Consider the following 17,046-nt stretch of genomic DNA (forward strand, 5'->3'; position numbering starts at 1 on the left):
TAAAGGACGTCCAATGTCTGGTGCAGTGACTAGCACTGTTTTAGATTGCGGCATGCTTCTTCTTGTTGGGGTGAGAGAGTGAATTGCTGCGTTGCCTTGGCGGAGGCAAGGGTGACAGTAATTTAGTGTACACTGCCACGTTGGGGATCCACTCCGGCAGAAATTCACCAAGCCCAGAAAAAACCCTCATCCGTCTAGGGGTGGTCGGGCTGGTATGGTTCCCAAAGGGTTCTCCATCGTACCCCCTCGGTTGGATTCAGGATAGCGGACGTTAGGGTGAACACATCTCTTGCGACTGTTTCGTACATGGTTAATGTTGATCTTATACAATTCACAAATCCAAACACAGTGTGGGGCATTCCTAGAAATTTTCATCATTTCCTGCAACTTCCATGGGGTGTATACATGCATCACTGCCTGTGCCCCATTCTGTCCTGCTAATGGATTTGGCATTGCTCTCAATAGCATTATCTTTTTAGTCTTTTTAGTTTCCTGCTGGTTCTCAGCCTCGTGTTTCCTTTGCTCTTCGTTGCACTCTCTCACTGATGAATTCAATTACTGCTGCTCCTTCCTCTTCTGCCTCAGCCCTTCCCCTCCTTTCGTCCTCCTTTTCAGTTTCCCGGTCGCTATCGGTATCATCTTCCTCTGGGGATGCCCTTTCCTGTGGGGGTGCCGATGCCCCTCCCCGATGGGATCTTAGTGGGGCAGTTCCTGCTCTTGGGGACAGGTGGCTAGGGGCATATGGGGGAGGTGTTCTACACCATTCCCGACTTTACCAATTTACTCCTCATCCTCCTCTTCTATAAACAGGGTCGCCATGCCAGACAAGTAGTCCTCGGGGTTATTTCGCTTAGGTTTCCATTTTTGCATTACCAATTGTTTACAATCCTGTTGGCCAACTGCATTTTTCCTCCTGATCATCATGCCATTGGACCTCTGCCAATAATACATCCCAACCTTTCAATATGCCTTCCTTCGTATGTAACTCTATCACTCTACAACTTAGATTATCCATCCAATATGCTGAAACTCCTCCCACACCTCTTTCTTTCATCATCTGGGTAAAAGGGAACGTATAGTTTCCTACCACCACATTCGTTCTATTGCATACTCCACCGACTAGTTGGATTCCCAAAGCAAGAGGAACACAGGTATAGTGGTGACATTTACATTTCCCTTGGCCGTCTTTGACCTGACAGGTCCTGTTATCACAAAACGACATCAAGCATGTGATGTTGCTGGGTGATTAACATATACGCATCCCTCAAGAATCCCACATATATATATATATATATCTCTCTCTCTCTCTCTCTCTTCTCTCTCTCTCTCTCTCTCTCTCTCTCTCTCTCTCTCTCTCTCTCTCTCTCTCTCTCTCTCCTCTCTCTCTCTCTCTCTCTCTCTCTCTCTCTCTCTCTCTCTCTCTCTCGCTCTCTCTCCTCTCTCTCTCTCTCCCTCCCTCCCTCCCTCTCCTCCCTCCCTCCCTCCTCCCTCTCCCTCTCTCCCTCTCTCCCTCTCTCCCTCTCTCCTCTCTCTCTCTCTCTCTCTCTCCCCTCCTCGCTCTCTCTCTCTCTCTCTCTCTCTCTCTCTCTCTCTCTCTCTCTCTCTCTCTCTCTCTCTCTCTCTCTCTCTCTCTCTCTCTCTCTCTCTCTCTCTCTCTCTCTCCCTCCTCCTCCTCCTCCTCCTCCTCCTGCTTACTGACTTCAGTCAGTCTACTATCACCTTAAGAATATCTCAAGGGTTAAAGGACTTATGGCTCAGCAGGGTAGCTGCAGCGGTTTCAGAAGCAGCCACTCAAGTTTCATTAAGGCCAAGAAAGTGAATCACATCATTCGAGTTCTGAGGTCTCACACTCGCATCCAATCTATCAAAGAATTAATCTCAAAATACTACTGTTGATTCATAAAGCACTGAATGGTTTAGGGCCAAAATACATTTCTGATCTTCTGCTACACTATAAACCATCCAGACCTCCGAGGCCTTCTGGGACAGATCTGCTCTCTGTCCCAGAGTCAGAAATAAACCTGGAGAAGCTGCGTTTAATTTTTTATGCACCACATATATGAAACAAACTCCCAGAAAACTGCAGGTTCGCTGCAACACTCAGTTCCTTTAAATCGAGGCTGAAGACTTCTGTTTGACGCTGCCTCTTATTAAATCAAATAATTATTCATTCTAACATTGCACTGTAACCTTTATTCTGGTATTTTATACCTGCCTTATTCTATTTCAGCTTCCTGCTCTTTAATGTTTTATGTAAAACACTTTAAATTGCCTTGTTGCTGGAATGTGCCATATAAATAAACTTGCTTTGCCTTCGGCTTATACATTCCATGCTTCCCCCACGCTGACCATCCTTCGTCTCCTAATCTCTTGGTTACAAGCTGATAACTGTGTGTAATATGTACGTTTTCCAGGGTCTAAGTAACACATATCCCCCCTTCCCCTCCAGGAGGGAAACTCGGTTAACACACTGACCAATTTATAAAGTATTTCTACAGACCCCATCCTCCCTGGGACGGGTTACTCAATTTAAAGTCTCCAATTCATAAAACTTTCTTACTGGCTTATTGGCTTCTATGTGACCACTGTGTTCCCAGGAACCTTTTTCAGGAGTCCAGACACAAAGGATCTGATAGTGCACTTTTACTCCCTTCAAGGTCCCGGTCAGACCACAGCCACTTACTCAGTTGTTGGATATAATTTCAGCAGGATTCAGCCGTGCTTCCCCAGCCGGAGTGATACGTATCTGGAACAGGGCTACGTGAAGTAATTTGACCCATGTAATTCCCATTTCACCCTGTAGTTGGCCAATTTACTTTTAAGGTCTGATTAACCCTTTCAACTAGTCCGGCAGTCTGAGGTCTGTAGGCACAATACAACTATTACTGGATGCCCATCTGGGTACAGAATTCCTTGTTTATTTGACCCATGAAATAAGAGCCATTGTCTGAACTTAATCGGCTTGGAATTCCATACCTGGGAATAATCTCATTAACACTTCACGACAGTAGAGGCTTTGTTATCCCTTGTCAGGTGAGCCTCAATCCATTTACTAAACTCATCTACAATAACTAATACATATTTATAACACTGACATCTCTCCAGCTCACTGTAGTCCATCTGGAGGGTCTCAAAGGGACCCACGGACAATGGTGTTTTACCCATCTCACAAGGTACACCCTTTCCAGGCTTATGTTGCTGACAAATCAGGCAACGATGGCTAATACCTTGAGCCAGAGATTGTAACTGTGAATGCCAGCATGTGGCTAGGAGCATATCACTGGTTGCTTTAGCACCACAATGAGTTGCAAAGTGTATATATTCAATAACCCACATTGCTAAATCATCTGACATACAAGCCTGTCCAGCAGGGATGATCCACAGTTTAGATTCACAATCAACTGTACACCTGAGCTGTTTCCACAGTACCTTATCCCGGTCAGGAGCGTCCTCCTGTGATTTAATGACGTCTTGGATGGTTGGAATTCCTTTCCAAGGGAGACTTGCTTTTATTTGAGCTTTAAGTCTGGCCCATCATTTTAGGCACAACCACCCGCTGTCCCCGGGACGCCTCTCTAGCTTCCTAAACGGACCTTACATCCACCGGTGTTTGACCTGTTGTGTGGGCAGATCATTTCATAACGGAAATCTGCTCTGTTGTATTAGGACAACTAGTTCAGCTGGCTGAGCAGAATGCTCAAAGCTGCTGACTCCAGTTTGCCATCCTGACAACATATGGGGGATTTAGGGACTTCAGGCAATTCTGTGATTCCATTCATCCAAATCAGGAAACAAACAGTCTCCCTTAATTCGGGGAAAGCCAGCCATTGGACTACGTAATCCCTTACATCCATATCCCCAGACCCCATCAGGGTCTTACCAGACTTCTGTCTCAAACGTTTCTCATGAGCACATTCCTTCTTTAACACTCCGGCTGATTTAGCCACTCCCCCTTCAGTAATTCCTATTCCCAATTTCAAAGCATTATCCTGCCAACTTGCCAACACTAAAGCTTCCCTTAATTCTTGACAATACTGTTTCCACAGGGCAATAAGTTCCTTTGCCAGAGTACCCCTATTACTCTTCCAAATTATCTCCTGAACCTTCTTAACATCATCCAGAGCCTTTATTCCTTCTAATGGCCAAAAGTCATCCCCTAATTTCTTGTTTAACTCCCCCGACAATTGTCTGAATTGCTCCGATTTGTCAGGATACCGTTCACATAAGATTTGCAAAGCACTGTTTGATTCAGTTGTAGTATCCAAACGATTACCCATCTTGCTGACTGATAATTCTATACAGTGCGTTGCAAATGACACAAATTACACAGTCGCATTCCAAACGTCACAAATCTTAATACCCCCCACAACACTTCACACAAGCTCACACACCTCACAACACTTTCATACACACAATCAGACCCAATCTTACAGCGACTGTAACCCACGCTTTCAGGACTGAAACCTGAACAACGTCCGCACTTTCAGGACTGAAACCTGACCTATTACTCTCTGGATAATGTGTTCCCACTCATTATCATGTAAACACTTCATTCCATTTCAGATGTTTCTGAATATTCTCAGCACATGACAGCTGTTGGCGTTGGCCAAACTGTTGGATGATCTCCAGCAAAGCCCTCCATTAACTGGTTAGCATTTAACTTGATAAGCAAAGGGGAGAAAGGTTTCCCGCAAGTTGGCTAGTATGCAAAGTGAAGATTGCATTCAGATTATGCTTGGTCTGGTTTTCAGTACGCCAGAAATTAGACTGACAAAATGTGCCAACTATTTACACAGAGAAAAAAAGTGTATGTAAGGTTTAGAAAGATGAAATCAGACAAGACCTTTTGGGGAATATAAAGCAAGCAGGAAAGAACGAAAATGGCAATTAGAAAGTACAAAAGGGGCCATTTTATATATATATATATATATATATATATATATATATATATATATATATAATAACAAAATAAACACAAAAAAAAATATTTAAAATATATATATATATATATATATATTCATACCTAAGAGGCCATAATATACATAAAAGGGTATCCAAGGATGGGGTAGAACTGATCAAGGATAAAGGAGGAAATGTATCTGTTAAATCAAATTCTTTACCTTCAGTCTGAATAATCACACGTGATACTGGATTAGCACATCAGATTTATTCCACCATGGGGTTCTTCCCGAGAAGATCTCCAGACACAACACTAGTGTCTGAAGAGACCTTGACTCAGGGGAGGGGAAGAACAACTTCTCCACGATTGTTTACTTTTTTATACAGAAAAAGAGAGGTGTGACAAAAAGAAATCAAGGACCAATTACACATCTAATACAAGGACCAATTACACATCTAATACATTTCCCATGGTTACAGAGAAGACAAAATCATTGATACAGGTCACATGCTCAGAAACCAAACCATTAATATAAGTCACATGTTTTTAGAGAAACGCATCAATTTACCTAGAGTGGATTCAAAACTTTTCCTACTTTCACACGCACCCAAATAAGGAGTTGTTACTAAGAAAGAAACTTTCTTATCTCTATAGACGAGCAATCTCGTAGCTGCATGACCTTGCTTTACTGTTTCAATACACAGCACTCGCAGTCAGACAGAGTAGTGGGAGAGGACAATAGCCCATCTCTTCTGTACACTCCTTATCATTCGTAAAGGGACAAACACATTCTGTTCCCAAGGATAACATTTCTGCCACAAGCATCCATCTTACTGCTTTCCACTAAAATAAGCATTCATTTTATATTAGCTAAAACAACAAAATAAACCATCTCTACTACAACAAAATATAATATCTCTAATTGACTATATCAGCTAATAGCATAGATTCTCATATCCTTGGAGTCGGATGTTATGGGTGAGGAAATAAACGGGTACTTTGTATCTGTACTTACCAGGGAGAAGGACAGAGAAGACAGTGAGATCAGTGTCATAGTGTGATAGAGTCATACAGCGTGGAAACAGACCCTTAGGCCCAACCTCCTCATGCCGACCAGCATGCCCACCTGTACTTGTCCCACCTGCCTGTGTTTGGTCCATATCCTTGTAAACCTATCCTACCAATATAGCTGTCTAAATGTATTTTAAACATTCTGATAGTACCTCCCTCCACTACCTTCTGACAGCTCGTTCCATGTACCCACTACCCTATGTCTAAAAAATGTTCCCCTCAATTTAAATCTTTTAAATCTATTCAATCTCCCCCCCCCTTAAATCTATGTCCTCTTGATTTCCCTACACTGGGTAAAAGACTGCATTTAACCTATCTATTCTTCTCGTGGCCTTATACACCTCTATAAGATCACCTCTCATCCTCTTGCACTCCTAAGAGTAAAGTCCTAGCCTGCTCAACCTCTCCCTATAGCTCAAGCCCTCAAGCACATAAATATGCAAGGGATGGTGCAGGCAGAGGACATTAGTTTAACATAGCATCATGTACGGCACAGACATTGATGGCTGAAGGGCCTGTTCCTGTGTTCTGTTCTATGTTGATGTTCGGAAGGCTTCAAATGTGGAGGAAGGATTGGGAATTGATATAGAGGATAGGCAATTATCACACTGAATGGTGAAACAGGCTGAAAGTGTCAAGTGGTCTATTCCTTCTACAGGTTTCTGTGTTTATGGTCTCTAAGGTTAAGAGATGACTACGGCAAATATTTAGGGACATTAAATGACTGACAGGGAGAGGCTGTTCAACTGGTGAGTAAGGTATTAACCATAGGTCATAAATTTAAAATAGTCTGCAGGACATTTAGAGTGGAGACGGAGAAATCCTTTTGGCTATAAAGTTTTATGTTCCTGAAACGGCAATAGTAGTTGATTCCTGAAGTAATAGAGGTTCTGAGATACTTAAGGATGAAGAATTTACAGGTTATGGACAAGATCTGCAAACAAAACAGAACTGCTATTTCAAAAAATAACACCAAAATTCTCTCTCATTGTTAAAAAGTGAAATATATAGGTTAGAATGTATCTAAATAATATATTTTTATTATAAATCCGGCCGTGGTTTAATACACATAGCCCATTAATAATGTAAGTTACGAAATTTCAGAACAGTTTATGGCATGACTGTAAAGGTAAAATGAATAATAAACAACAAAAGGACAAGTACCTTATATTTATAAAAGCAGATGTTAAAATCTCATGCATTCATATTTTCATAGTATTTCGAGAAAATGCATGGTTTGAATTTTCTTTTCAAATATATTTATAAATAAATCTTACCCTGTTGCTTACCTGTCATGTTTGATCTGCTTCCTCAAAAGCAGACATGGTGTTAGTGCCAATTCAATTGCAGTCTGCGGTTATGTCTTTTTACCGGCAATGTAATATTTGGAAAATTGTCTTAGGAAAACTATATATTGTTAAAGAAGGTTGATTCTTGTCACATTCTCTCATTCTTTTTCAATGTTTATTTTATATGTATATGCTTTATTTGATTCAGTGCATCAAACAGAAGAGAATATGGGTCCTCAAACATTGTTGAAGATTTTGCTCCGTTTCTAAAAGCTGAAGTGCATTTGGCAATTCCAAATGTGGTATGTTAATGCTGCAATATAATCTAACACTTGAAGATTTTGTAGGACAATCACATTTAAATTTATTTTGATCTGTTTTGTCATCTGGGCAGCAAATACATTATACAACAAAAAGGTTAGAGTCAACAAGTTGCTTTCCAGAAATGGGCAAACTGATGTAGGCCACAGTATTCAGTATTCAGTGCAGCATAAAAGTGGACAGGGATATATATATTTTTGATTCTCAGGCAAAACATACCTGACTTAAAATGTAGCTATATTGTGTCTGTTAACCTAATTTTCAATTGAAATCTTAACAAATTTGGGCCATTTCTGTGCTATGACTGTATGTTCCATAATTTTATAGCCTGCTCCAATCCCAGAGTTCTCCAAAATTTCTGCCTTCTTACAATTCTATTCTCTCGCTCATTGGTGGCTGTGCCTTTGACTACTTGGGCCCGAGATAGGACCTGTCCAGTTCATTCCTTATAGAGCGAAGGGCAAGGCAGGTGGGAAAACGTAAGCCTGGATGACGAGAGAAATTGAGACTCTGGTCGTGAAATAAAAGGAAGCATGGGACAGGTATAGGCAGCTTGGATCTAGTGTATTCCTGGAGGAGTTTTGAGAACTGAGGAGCATACTTAAGAAGCAAAAAGGGACAGGAGATAGCTTTGGCAGATAATATTAAGGAAAATTGAGAGAAGTTTTATGTACATTAAGGGGAGAGGAGTAACTAGAGAGAGAGAGTAGGGCCCCTCAGAAACCAAAGTGGTCATCTCAGTCTGGAGCTGCAGGAGATGGGCAAGGCCCTCAATGAGTATTTCTCCTCTCTTTGTACCGTGGAGAAAGACATGAAGGCTTGGGAAATTAACCACCTACCCAGCTGATCTCAGTGCAATTCTTGAGACACCTTTTTAACTGTGTACGATATCACTGATTTTAGTGTCTTCTGCAAGCTTACTAACCAGATTCCTGATATAGATGTAAAACAACAATGGGCTATTCACCAATCCCTGAGGCACACCATTGGTCACAGGTCTCCATTCTGAAAGGCATCCTTGCACCAGTACCCTCTGCTACCTATCATGAAGCCAATTCTGCTTCAATTTAGCTAGCTCCCTCATGCGATCTAATCTTTCAGAGTAATCTACCATGCAGAACCTTATCAAAAGCCTTTCTGAAGTCTATATAGACTAGACCCTTATCAACCTTCTTGGTTACTTTCTCAAAACACTCTGTCAAATTTGTGAGACATGATCCTTCACGCTTAAATCTGTGCTGACCATCCAAACCATCCTATTTCTGTATATATATCTTACTACTCAAAATTCCCTCCAGTAACCTTCCCACCACAGATGTCAGGCTTACTGATCTACAGTTTCCATCTGCAACCTTTTCTAAATAAAGGTGCAGCTGTAGCCATCGTTCCAGTCATTCGGCACCTTATCCATGGCTAATGTTGATGCGTATATCTCAGCTGGGGCTCCTGCAATTTCTTCTCTCTTCCCACAATGTTCTTGGATAGACCTGATCATGCCCCAGAAATGTATCTACTTTCAAACATGTGAAGATGTCAAGCACCTCCTGTAATGGGGACTATCCCCAAAACATCATCATTAACTTTACCAAATCCCTTAGTCTTCATGTCTTTCAAGAAACATACCCATTGAGGACCTCTCCCATCTCCTGAGTTTCTACACAAAACCAACCACTTCTGTCTTTGAGGGGGCCTTTTCTCTCCCTATTCACTCTTTTTCTTCACTTAATATACTTAAAGAAATTCTGAAGCCTCCTTAATCTTCTCTGTGCAAGCTTATTCATACCCCCTTTTTGCCCATCCTGATTTCTTTCTCAGTATGCTCCTGCATCTTTCATATTGCTCCAGGGATTCACTTGATCCCAGTTGCTTGTACCTGACTCATACCTTCTTTTTCCTATAACATGGTGAACAAACCTAAACACCATACTAAATGTGGCCCCACCAATGTCTTGTACAACTGTAACATAACCTCCCAACTTCTACGCTCAGCACTCTGAATGATGAAGGCCAATATGCCAAAAGCCTTCCTGACCACCCAATCTACCTGTGATGCTACTTTCAAGGAACAATGTACTTGCACTCCTAGATCTCTCTGCTCTACAACATATCCCTGAGCCCCGTCATATACTGTGTAGATCCTGCCCTGCTTAGGCTTTCCAAACTGCAACACTTCGCACTTCTGTGCATTAAACTCGATCAACCATTCCTCAGCCCTCCTGCCCAATTGATCAAGATCCTGCTGCAATTTTTGTTAACCATCCTCGCTATCTACAATGCCACCCATTTTAGTGTCATCTGCAAGCTTATTAATCATACCTTGTACGTTCTTATCCAATTCATTGACATGGATGACAAACAGCAATGGGGCCAGCACTGGCAACCCTGGGGCACACCACTAGTCACAGGCCTCCAATCCGATAAATAATCTGCCATCATCACCCTCTGCTTCCTTTCGTGAACCAAATTTCTATTCAGTCGGCAAGCTCTCCTTGAATCCCATGCGATCTAACCTTCCAGAACAGTCTACCATGTAGAACCTTGTCAAATGCCTTGCTGAAATCCATATATACAACATCTATAACTCTGCCCTCATCACCCTTTTTGGTCAAAAATCTCAAATCAGATTCATGAGACACGAACTCCCATGTACAAAACCGTGCTGACTATCCCTAATCACCCCTTGTCCTTATAAATGCATGTATATCCTATCCCTGAGAATACTCCTCTAGTAACTTTCTGAGCACAGATGTTAGATTCACTGGCCTATTTTTTACCAGGATTTACCTTGCAGCCCTTCTTAAATAGAGGCACAACATTAGCCACTTACAATCTTCCGCTACCCCACCCGTATTTAATGATGACTCAGAAATCTCAGCCAGGGCACCTGCAATTTTCTCTATAGCTTCCCACAGTGTCCTCTTCTTGGGCACTGGTATTACTGATACCCTTTTAAAGCAGGTGGGAACCTTGAACCTCAGTAATGAGAGGTTTAGGATGTTAGCAAAAGCTTTAACCGATTGGTCTGAGCAAGTTTCAAGAAGACGGTCAGGTACACCATCAGGGACGGATGCATTCTGAGGGTTCAACCTCATGAAATGTCTTCTGATGTCAGCCTCGACTGAGATTTCAATGCCATCGGGAACTGTCAGAGCCCAAAAGGCACATTGTTTTCTTCCTTTTGAAGTGAGCTTAGAACGCATTGATTTCATGTGGGAAAGATGTCTCGCTGTTGCTTGAGCTGCCACTTGCTTTCACCTTATCGGAGGTGATGGCATACGAGTCCTGCTACAGCTGCCAAATGTTCATATCGTCCTCCAATTTAAAGTGAAAGTGTTTATTTTCCTTTGTGATGGCCTTTTGAGGTCGTACCTGGACATCCTGTATGACCCTGCTTCACCAGACATCAATGTTGAGATCTGGTCCTCAATAGATTGCTACCCTATGGTTCATCTAAGATTTCTGGTTAGGTAATAATCGGATCATTTTGTTGGGAAAATTCTCCTTCATACATTTCCTTATGAAGTCGGTAATAATCGTGGCATATTTGTTCAGATCCATTGCCGAATCAATAGACAATAGGTGCAGGAGTAGGCCATTCGGCCCTTCGAGCCAGCACCGCCATTCAATGTGATCATGGCTGATCATTCTCAATCAGTACCCCGTTCCTGCTTTCTCCCCATACCCCCTGACTCCGCTATCCTTAAGAGCTCTATCTAGCTCTCTCTTGAATGTATTCAGAGAATTGGCCTCCACTGCCCTCTGAGGCAGAGAATTCCACAGATTCACAACTCTCTGACTGAAAAAGTTTTTCCTCATCTCTGTTCTAAATGGCCTACCCCTTATTCTTAAACTGTGGCCCCTGGTTCTGGACTCCTCCAACATTGGGAACATGTTTCCTGCCTCTAATGTGTCCAACCCCTTAATAATCTTATACGTTTCGATAAGATCCCCTCTCATCCTTCTAAATTCCAGTGTATACAAGCCTAGTCGCTCCAGTCTTTCAACATATGACAGTCCCGCCATTCCGGGAATTAACCTAGTAAACCTACGCTGCACGCCCTCAATAGCAAGAATATCCTTCCTCAAATTTGGAGACCAAAACTGCACACAGTACTCCAGGTGCGGTCTCACTAGGGCCCTGTACAACTGCAGAAGGACCTCTTTGCTCCTATACTCAACTCCACTTGTTATGAAGGCCAACATTCCATTGGCTTTCTTCACTGCCTGCTGTACCTGCATGCTTCCTTTCAGTGACTGATGCACTAGGACACCCAGATCACGTTGTACGTCCCCTTTTCCTAACTTGACACCATTCAGATAATAATCTGCCTTCCTATTCTTACCACCAAAGTGGATAACCTCACACTTATCCACATTAAACTGCATCTGCCACGCATCCGCCCACTCACACAACCTGTCCAAGTCACCCTGCAACCTCATAGCATCTTCCTTACAGTTCACACTGCCGCCCAGCTTTGTATCATCTGCAAATTTGCTAATGGTACTTTTAATCCCTTCATCCAAGTCATTGATGTATATTGTAAATAGCTGCGGTCCCATGTTCAATGTTCCCATGTTCAATCCTTGAACATTGCCCAATCTAGCGACTCCAACCAGTCGTAGAGTCATTCTTCTAACTACCCTGACCATCTCTGCCTATACACAGGAAGAAAGAGCTCTGAGTTGGTCTGCTTTCACAAAGCGAGAGTGAGGATTGGAGCAATGAATATCTTTGATCCATTGGTGCTGCAGGACATGTGCTGGTGGTAATTAGGAAGTCACTTCAAACTGGCTTGTTGAAGTCTCTGCTATTATAGGAAAGGTGTTGTGGTACGTCGTCTGGTGTTTGTTGACTATGGGGTGCAGCTCCTCTAGTGCTAGCAGACCATCTGCATGGGGCGGAACATAGTTCATGGTCATTATGATGGAACTGAAATTCCTAGGGAGGTAAACGAGATGGCTCTTCACTGCTAGATGCTCCAGGTGTGGAGAACAGGAGTTGGACAGGACCGCTACATCAGAGCACCATGAGAGTTTACCACAAGGCAGACGTTGCTGCCTCTCTCCTTGCCCGATGTTGCCGTCTGGTCCATATGACAAATGGAGAAGCCTTCGAGCTGGAGGGCTGAGTCTGGGGGAGGTGGAGGTGAGCCATATCTCTGTGAAACAGAACACACAAATCCTCTGCCACCGGGAATTCCCTAGCCTTCGGGAATTCAGTTGCCATCAGTGGATTGTAATAGTACTAATTAATTTAAATGGACTTGCAGCTTGTCAGTTACAGCATTGATTTGTGCTGTTTCTTGTAAGTGGAGAAGTTCAAAATGGCTATCTTGACCTGTTCTACTGCTTGCAAAATGTTGCCACAATATGGCGCCATTGCTTTCTATCAAGTTGCTGCAGTTCTCCAACAGATCTTCTTAAAAGACGTCAGTGGATACACCTGCTTCCAACACTTAGCCATTTTATTTATATTTAGCAGCTTATCCAGCTTCACATGGCCTGAGCAGATTCTCCCAATCATGTTAAGCAGCATCCTTAGCAGGCCTCCCACATCTGGAAGCAACTGGTTTGTGCGCAAACTTTTCTCGGTTACTAAAGAATCAATAAGCATTAGCCAGATTTGTCTTGACTCTTGATATTTTGAAAAACGTGGGAAAATGTCCCAAAAAAGAGTGTTCGCCAATAACTGGAAGAAGTAGTTTAGTAAGTAACATGTAAGGATTCAATCCCTTTAAAAGCTCTCCAAGGGGATTTTTTTAAATGATGTTGAACACGTGCTCATTTTTTAAGCGTGCAATTAGATTTTAAGTTTGCAATTAGATTTTAAGTTTGCAATTAGATTTACTTGCTCTATGCTGCTGTTAGATGTCAGGTTTAGTTGTATTTAACATTCAGTGCAGTTTGCACCTGAGGTTTACATAGTAGTAGTGGTATAGTCAATTTATTTGTCACATACACATAAATGCGCAGTGAAATGAAAAATTACCCACAGTCCAACAATAAGACATAAAAATAAGCAATAACACACACAATCATCAACCAACACCAAACAAAAAGAAACATCCATCACAGTGAGTCTCCTCCAGTCCCCTCACTGTGATGGAAGGCCAGAATGTCTTTTCTCTTCCCCTGCCGTCTTCTCCCGCGGCCAGGCTATTGATGTTGCCATGTCGGGGCGGTCGTGGCTCCCGACATTGAAGCCCCTGCCGGGCAGAGAAAATCCCGCGGCCTATTCCAGGCGGTGAAAGGTCCGCGGCAGGCCGACCCAAGCCCCACGATTCGGGGCGGGCGAAGACGCTGCCGCTGCCGGTGCTCCCGATGTCGGCCCCCATCCAGGGGGCTGCGAGCTTCCATAGTCCACGCGGCCCGCGGCCTGCGGCCGAAGAAGCCTCCGGAGACGAGTCGCAGCTGCTCCCGCGGCGCCACCACAACCTCCGAAGGCAGCCAGCTCCGCAGATGGTGAGTCCGGTCCGCGGGCTCTGCGAACCAGAGCCCAGGTGGTCCCAGGTGGAGACTGCCAGCTCCAGTTGCACAATAAAATTAATTTGGAATTTAACTTCCCATCCAAATAGAGGTAGCCTAGTCCAATTTTAACATCCTTTATTCCTGACATCATTATAGAATCAATTACTACAAAAAAATGGAGGATCGTGCAACGGTAGCCGATTCAACAGGAATAAGTGTAAATTCTGAAAGAGAAGGTACGGCATAAGCAAAGGACACCAATCTTCTGGTTATTTAAACATCTGGACATCCTGATGGTTCACCATCTGTTGTAGTTGCTTCTAACTCATTAAGTCAAGTAGCATGGAAGTAGGCCTTTCAGCCCACCTAATGTGTGCTAACAGGTGGTCACCCATACCCTTCTATGCCAAGGAGTTTTAAATTGCAATTGATTCTGCTCTCTCAGGTAGTGCATTCCAGACTCTTGTCACTTTCTCAATGACAAAAAAAACACCTAAGATCCCTACTGCATCTCTTACACCTTACACAAAATATATATCCTTTAGATTTATTCCTCTGTGATAAGTGGAAAGACAACATGCAGTCTACCATACCCATACTCATTATTTTATGTACCCCAATCATTTCCATTCTTCAGAAATTTAGAAATCAGAGGTGGAAAGGGACCTGGGGGTGCTGGTGCAGGATTCCCAAAGATTAATTTGCAAGTTGAATCAGTAGCAAGGAAGGCAAATGCAATGTTCGCATTTACTTCAAGAGGACAAGAATATAAAAACAGGGATGTTAATGCTGAGGCTTTATAAGCCACTGGTCAGACCACATTTGGAATATTGTGAGCATTTTGGGTCCCATATGTGAGGAGCGATGTATTGGCATTGGAGAAGGTCCAGACGAGATTTACGAGATGATCCTGGGAATGATTAGGTTAATGTATGCTGAGTGTTTGACGGTTGTACTCGTTGGAGTTTAGGATGAGGGGGATACTCAATGAAACTGATCAAATAATGAAAGGCCTGGATAGACTGGATGTAGAGTGGATGTTTCCTCTAGTGTGAGTCTTGGACCAGAGGGCACAGCCTCAGAATAAAAGGACATCTATCTATATACTAAAACTCTCGTTTGTTTGTTTATTCCAAAACTACCGTGGGCGGCACGGTAGCGCAGCGGTAGAGTTGCTGCTTTACAGCGAATGCAGCGCCGGAGACTCAGGTTCGATCCTGACTACGGGTGCTGCACTGTAAGGAGTTTGTACGTTCTCCCCGTGACCTGCGTGGGTTTACTCCGAGATCTTCGGTTTCCTCCCACACTCCAAAGACGTACAGGTATGTAGGTTAATTGGCTGGGTAAATGTAAAAAAAATTGTCCCTAGTGGGTGTAGGATAGTGTTAATGTACGGGGATCACTGGGCGGCACGGACTTGGAGGGCCGAAAAGGCCTGTTTCCGGCTGTATATATATGATATGATATGATATGATATGATACAGCCAAAACAGTATACGACAGCCTGACAATTTTAGGCCCACCTTACTCGCCGTTTTCCCTTTGGTGCTAATGGAAGAAGTTTAATTGAAATTGGTGTTACATTTTTTTAAGTTATTCACATTTTAAAGTATAAATCTATCTCCTGGGGGGAGGAGGGAGGGAGGGGAGAGGGAGGGATGGAGGAGGGAGAGGAGAGGGAGAGACGGAGAGAGGGGAGGGGGAGGGAGAGGGGGGAGGAGGGAGAGGGGAGGGAGGGAGGGGGGAGAAGGGATGGGAGGAGGGGGGAGGGTGAGTAGAGGAGAATGGGGGGGGAAGTGGGGAGGAGAGAGTACTGCACCAATGCAGGAGACGTTTGGGCCCAATGAGTCCACTTGGTCTAGTACCTTTTGAAAGGAGATGAGGAGGAATTTCTTTAGTCAGAGGATGGGGAATTTGTGGAATTCATTGCCATGGACGGCTGTGGAAAGGCCAAGTCAATTTAAAGCGAAGTTTAGCATGTTCTTGATTAGTAAGTGTATCCAAGGTTATGGGAAGAAGGCAGGAGAATGCGGCTGAGAGGGAAAGATACATCAGCCATGATTGAATGGCAGAATTGACTCAATGGGCCAAATGGCCTAATTCTGCTCCTATGACTTATGAACACTTAACCTACTCCATGCCAGGGGAAATGAACATAGCTTCTCCAGTCTCTCCTCAATATATGAAGTGTTTCATCCCCCAACGTCCTGGTAAATCTCCTCTACACTCTCTCCAGTGCTGTTACATCTTTCCAATGGTGTGGTGAATAGAACTGCATACAGTACTCCAGCTGAGATCTGGCAAAGTATATAAATTCATAAAGGTAGAGCCAAGTCACTGACTTACAATATGAATTGATTCGGCAAATGCTGGGAAATGGAATTAATGTGGATGCACGCTTATTGGTCGACATGAATGTGGTGGGCCAGATAGCCTGCTGGTCTCTATGAAAATAAATCATTGGATCTATGCTCTATTAAAATGAGCACTTTTGCACTGTCCAAACTATTTTCTGATAATTGCATATTTATTTTTATAATATAGATTATGCAACCAAATCTGGACGAAATGCAGCATGTTATCATCCGAATAGTTCAGTTAATTTTAGATGTTAGCCGTCAAGTGGTACAGTGGAGACAGTTAAAAACTCAAGATAATTCTGAATCACAGAATGGAACAGGTAAATCATGCTGGCAAATGAGTAGTCCTTGGGTATTGACACTTTATTTTATTCCAGGTACCACACCTCTTAATATTATGTTTAAAGCAAGAAAAATAGGGAGTAGTAATTATTTTAGACCCCATTGTGTATAATGTTGACTAGAACAAAGTATTAATATTTCATTCATTCATTATTCTCCTGATTTGTAAACCAGCATAATTAATACGCAAATTATAAAGCTGAATTAATAATAATCATATTAAGTTTGCATTGATAATATTGATAGCTTTTATAGTAAATAAATAATATGCATAACTTTCCATTGTCTGACTTAA

General features: G+C 42.8%; 1 protein-coding gene across 1 annotated transcript in view; it reads left to right on the forward strand.

Moving 5' to 3' along the window:
* Positions 1–17,046, forward strand: part of LOC144593844 (dynein axonemal heavy chain 8-like) — a 624,642-nt gene that overhangs the window by 204,930 nt on the left and 402,666 nt on the right. Inside the window, exons 25-26 of the mRNA XM_078399962.1 lie at positions 7,469–7,562; positions 16,594–16,729. Coding sequence (XP_078256088.1) covers positions 7,469–7,562; positions 16,594–16,729 — 230 coding nt within the window. The remainder of the gene's footprint in view (positions 1–7,468; positions 7,563–16,593; positions 16,730–17,046) is intronic.

The sequence above is a fragment of the Rhinoraja longicauda genome, chromosome 5, assembly GCF_053455715.1.
Source record: "Rhinoraja longicauda isolate Sanriku21f chromosome 5, sRhiLon1.1, whole genome shotgun sequence".
Classification (NCBI taxonomy): domain Eukaryota; kingdom Metazoa; phylum Chordata; class Chondrichthyes; order Rajiformes; family Arhynchobatidae; genus Rhinoraja; species Rhinoraja longicauda.